At 48.0% G+C, this 3,451-nt stretch overlaps 1 protein-coding gene across 1 annotated transcript; it reads left to right on the forward strand.

The window, feature by feature from the left end:
• The first annotated feature begins 1,342 nt into the window (after positions 1–1,342).
• On the forward strand, positions 1,343–3,154 carry LOC107043811. The gene is made up of 2 exons (XM_015265457.1): positions 1,343–2,355; positions 2,740–3,154. The coding sequence occupies exons 1-2, from the start codon at positions 1,343–1,345 to the stop codon at positions 3,152–3,154; spliced, it is 1,428 nt and encodes a 475-aa protein (XP_015120943.1).
• Positions 3,155–3,451: the final 297 nt, after the last annotated feature.

Raw genomic sequence — 3,451 nt, forward strand, 5'->3', positions numbered from 1 at the left:
GCCTGGGTGAGACTGCCAGTCGCGACGACGAAGAAAATTGTCGGAGAACACGGCAAGATTAAGATCGGGTGGGTAAACTGCCGGGTCAGAAGAGTGAAGAGACCTCTGAAGTGCTTCAAGTGCTGGGACTTCGGGCATCTTGCCAATAAGTGCAAAAGCTCGGTTGACCGATCCAAAAACTGTATCAAATGCAAAATGCGAGAAAGATGCCAAATGCGTCCTCTGCGGGGCAAAGGGTCGCATAGACAACAGTGCTCATTTTGCTGGCAGCGGTAGATGCCCAGCATACAAGGAGGCACTTCAGGCATTGACCAAAAATCGACGATGAGAATACTTCAGCTTAACCTCAACCAATGTGAGGCTGCACACGACCTGCTTACACAGTCGATGCGGGAGCTGAAGCCCGATCTGGTAATTATTTCGGAGTCATACAAATATCTGCATGATCAGCCATGGGAGACGGACACCAGCGCCAAGGCCGTTATTTTGTCCTGCGGTAAATACCCCTTCCAGAGTGGCGGCAATACTGCACAGAGCGGCTTTGTGAGAGCTAAGCTGGGTGGAATTCACTTCTGCAGCTGCTATGCTCCGCGGTTCCCGCACTTATTCCTTAAGGAAAAAAACTTCCGGAAAAAATTTCCCGGAATTATTTTTTTCCGGAAAAAATTACTTGGTAAATTTTTTTTCCCGGAAAAAATTACTTGGGAATTTTTTGTTTCGGAAAAAATTACTTGGGAATTTTTTTTTCCCGGAATTTAATTCCTTTTTTTTACTTCCTTGGAAAAAATGTCAGAAAAAAAATAGCATCCATTTTTTACATAAAAAATGTACAGAAAATAATTTTGACAGAAGTTCAGGGAAATTTTAGACTTAATGGGCATATTTTGGCTTTAGATTCTAGCTGGAAATGTATTGAATGGTGCGATAGTAAAATTGACGTTGGAAGGGATAGCGACAATCGACTGGAGAATTAATTTCCCCCACTTATGACACTGTTGCGTGTAGTGTTCATATTGTGCCGTGGCTAATACCCAAATATATATGTATCCTTGGGAATTTCGTGAGCTCAAAATTATTTCCATTAACACAAGTTATTTTTTCCCAAAAAAATTAATACCGGAAAATTATTTCCAAAAAAAAATTTGCCAAATAATTTTTCCGGAAAAAAAATTTTCACAAGTAATTTTGAAAAAAAAGTATTTTTCCGAGAGATTTTTTCCAAAAGATTTTTTCCAAAGGAAAAAAGTGCGGACACCATGCTCCGCATAGCCTATCCATCGACGAGTTTACAGACTTTCTGGATCGATTGACCGATGACGCGCAGCAGCACTTCCCCATAGCAATGGCTGGGGACTTCAACGCCTGGGCAGTCGACTGGGGCAACAAGGAGACAAACACGAGGGGACAAACGCTACTGAAGGCCATGTCTTTCTTGGACGTGGTACTGTTGAACAGTGGCGAAAATCCAACTTTCGAGAGAGGAGGGGCTAGTTCAATCATAAACCTCACCTTCGTAAGCAGCAGCCTTGCTAGGGGAAGCTGCAACTGGGAGGTGATGGATATCTACACCGCTAGTGACCACTACACGATTTCCTGGGAAGTATCCGCCGTTCGGAAAACTGGATCTGCAGCCAACAAGACCAACGCGGTTGGATGGAAGTCGAACGCCCTTGGGTCCAACTTACTCCGTGAAATATTCGACGATCGCCCGATCCGAGGAAGCAACGCCACGGAGAAAGTGGGGGAAGTTATGCGTAGAATCACCGAAGCCTGCGATGCAACTATGCCCCGAAGCCTAGTACAAGCAACCATCCATCGGTGTACTGGTGGAACAACACCATCGCCACCCTACGAAAGACTTGCATTCGAGCGAGGAGGCAAGCACAACGAGGCCGGAAGAAGCCAAACTCCAAAGAACTGGAGATCAAGTATAAGGAGGCACGCCGGACACTCAATAAGGCGATCAAGGAAAGTAAGAGAGGCGTGGAATGAGCTCCTTGACGAAGTCGAAGTGGACCCGTGGGGGCGACCCTACGGTGTGGTCATGAAGAGGTTCAGAAGCCAGCCGATGCTGTCGCCTACGTGCCCTGAGCTTTTGGAGAAAATCGTAACGGTGCTGTTCCCACAACAACCGGAGCTCGACTTCTTCACTGAGAAGTGCGATGCAGAGGCGATCCCACCAGTGACACTTGAGCAGCTGCTGGAAGCTTGTGGCAGATTCGGGAATGCCAAGGCACCAGGAATGGATGGAATCCCGAATGCCGCCCTGAAAGTGATAATCAACGCAGCGCCAGAAGCCTTCCTGAGTGTCTATAATGCGTGTCTTCAGGAGGGGATATTTCCAACCAAGTGCAAGTAACAGAGACTGGTGCTCCTTCCGAAAGGCAAGAAGCCACCGGACGAACCCTCGTCCTATCGTCCACTCTGCATGCTGAACACAGCCGGAAAAATACTGGAGCGCATACTTCACCAGAGGATCGAGGAAGTGGTCGAACCACAATTGGCTGACAATCAATACGGTTTTCGTAAAGGTCGTTCCACGCTTTATGCCATCATCCTAGTCGTCTCCATTGCACGGGACGCAATCTCTGGCGCGAGGTGGAAATGAGGCGCGAAGCAGTACTGTTTGGTGGTAACGTTGGACATCAAAAATGCCTTCAACTCCGCCAGATGGGACAACATCATGGAGGCCCTCTCAAAGCTGAATGTACCAGGATATTTGTGGAGGATGGTGTGAAGCTACTTCACAGACAGAGTCCTGAAATACGATACAGACGCGTGCCCAAAAGAGTACAGAGTCACTGGTGGCGTTCCCCAGGGCTCGGTGCTTGGCCCTCTCTTGTGGAACGTTATGTACGACGGTCTTCTGAAGTTAGCGTTACCCAAGGAGGCTATACTCGTCGCATTTGCGGATGATGTAGCTCTGGTAATCGTTGCAAAACGCCTGGAGGAGATCAATTATATTTTCGATATTGCATATGACAGAATTCGTCAATGGATGGACTCAATGGGACTGATGCTGGCAGAACATAAAACGGAGGCTGTGCTTATCACGAGCCGACAGAAGATCAAAACCATCACGCTGCATGTCAGGAATCACGACATCACCTCCCAACCATCCCTACGATACCTGGGAGTGATGATAGATGCTTGACTCAGCTTCAAGCAGCAGGTGGAGTACGTCGGCGCGAAGGCGTCTGGAGTTGAGACTGTCCTTTCACGGCTCATGCCGAACGTCGGAGGGCCAAACCAGAAAAGAAGAGCGTTGCTGTCATCAGTTGTCACGTCGGTCCTCACATATGGCATTTCCATTTGGGCTGACGTACTCTTGATCCAACATGTGCGACGGAAGGTGGCGTCAGTTTATCGATTGAGCACCCTTAGAGTTGCCAGCGCATTTCGCACGGTATCAGAAGATGCCGTGTGTGTCATCGCCGAGATGCTGCCGATA

This window comes from Diachasma alloeum, unplaced genomic scaffold (genome assembly GCF_001412515.2).
Source record: "Diachasma alloeum isolate Michigan unplaced genomic scaffold, Dall2.0 Dall_scaffold_00631, whole genome shotgun sequence".
NCBI lineage: Eukaryota > Metazoa > Arthropoda > Insecta > Hymenoptera > Braconidae > Diachasma > Diachasma alloeum.

Bases quoted from the DNA above. Each gene is read 5' to 3' on its own strand.
- LOC107043811 (XM_015265457.1), top strand. From the start codon at position 1,343: ATGGCTGGGGACTTCAACGCCTGGGCAGTCGACTGGGGCAACAAGGAG. The intron at 2,356-2,739 runs GTAACAGAGACT...GATGGTGTGAAG, and splicing joins ATATTTCCAACCAAGTGCAA to CTACTTCACAGACAGAGTCC.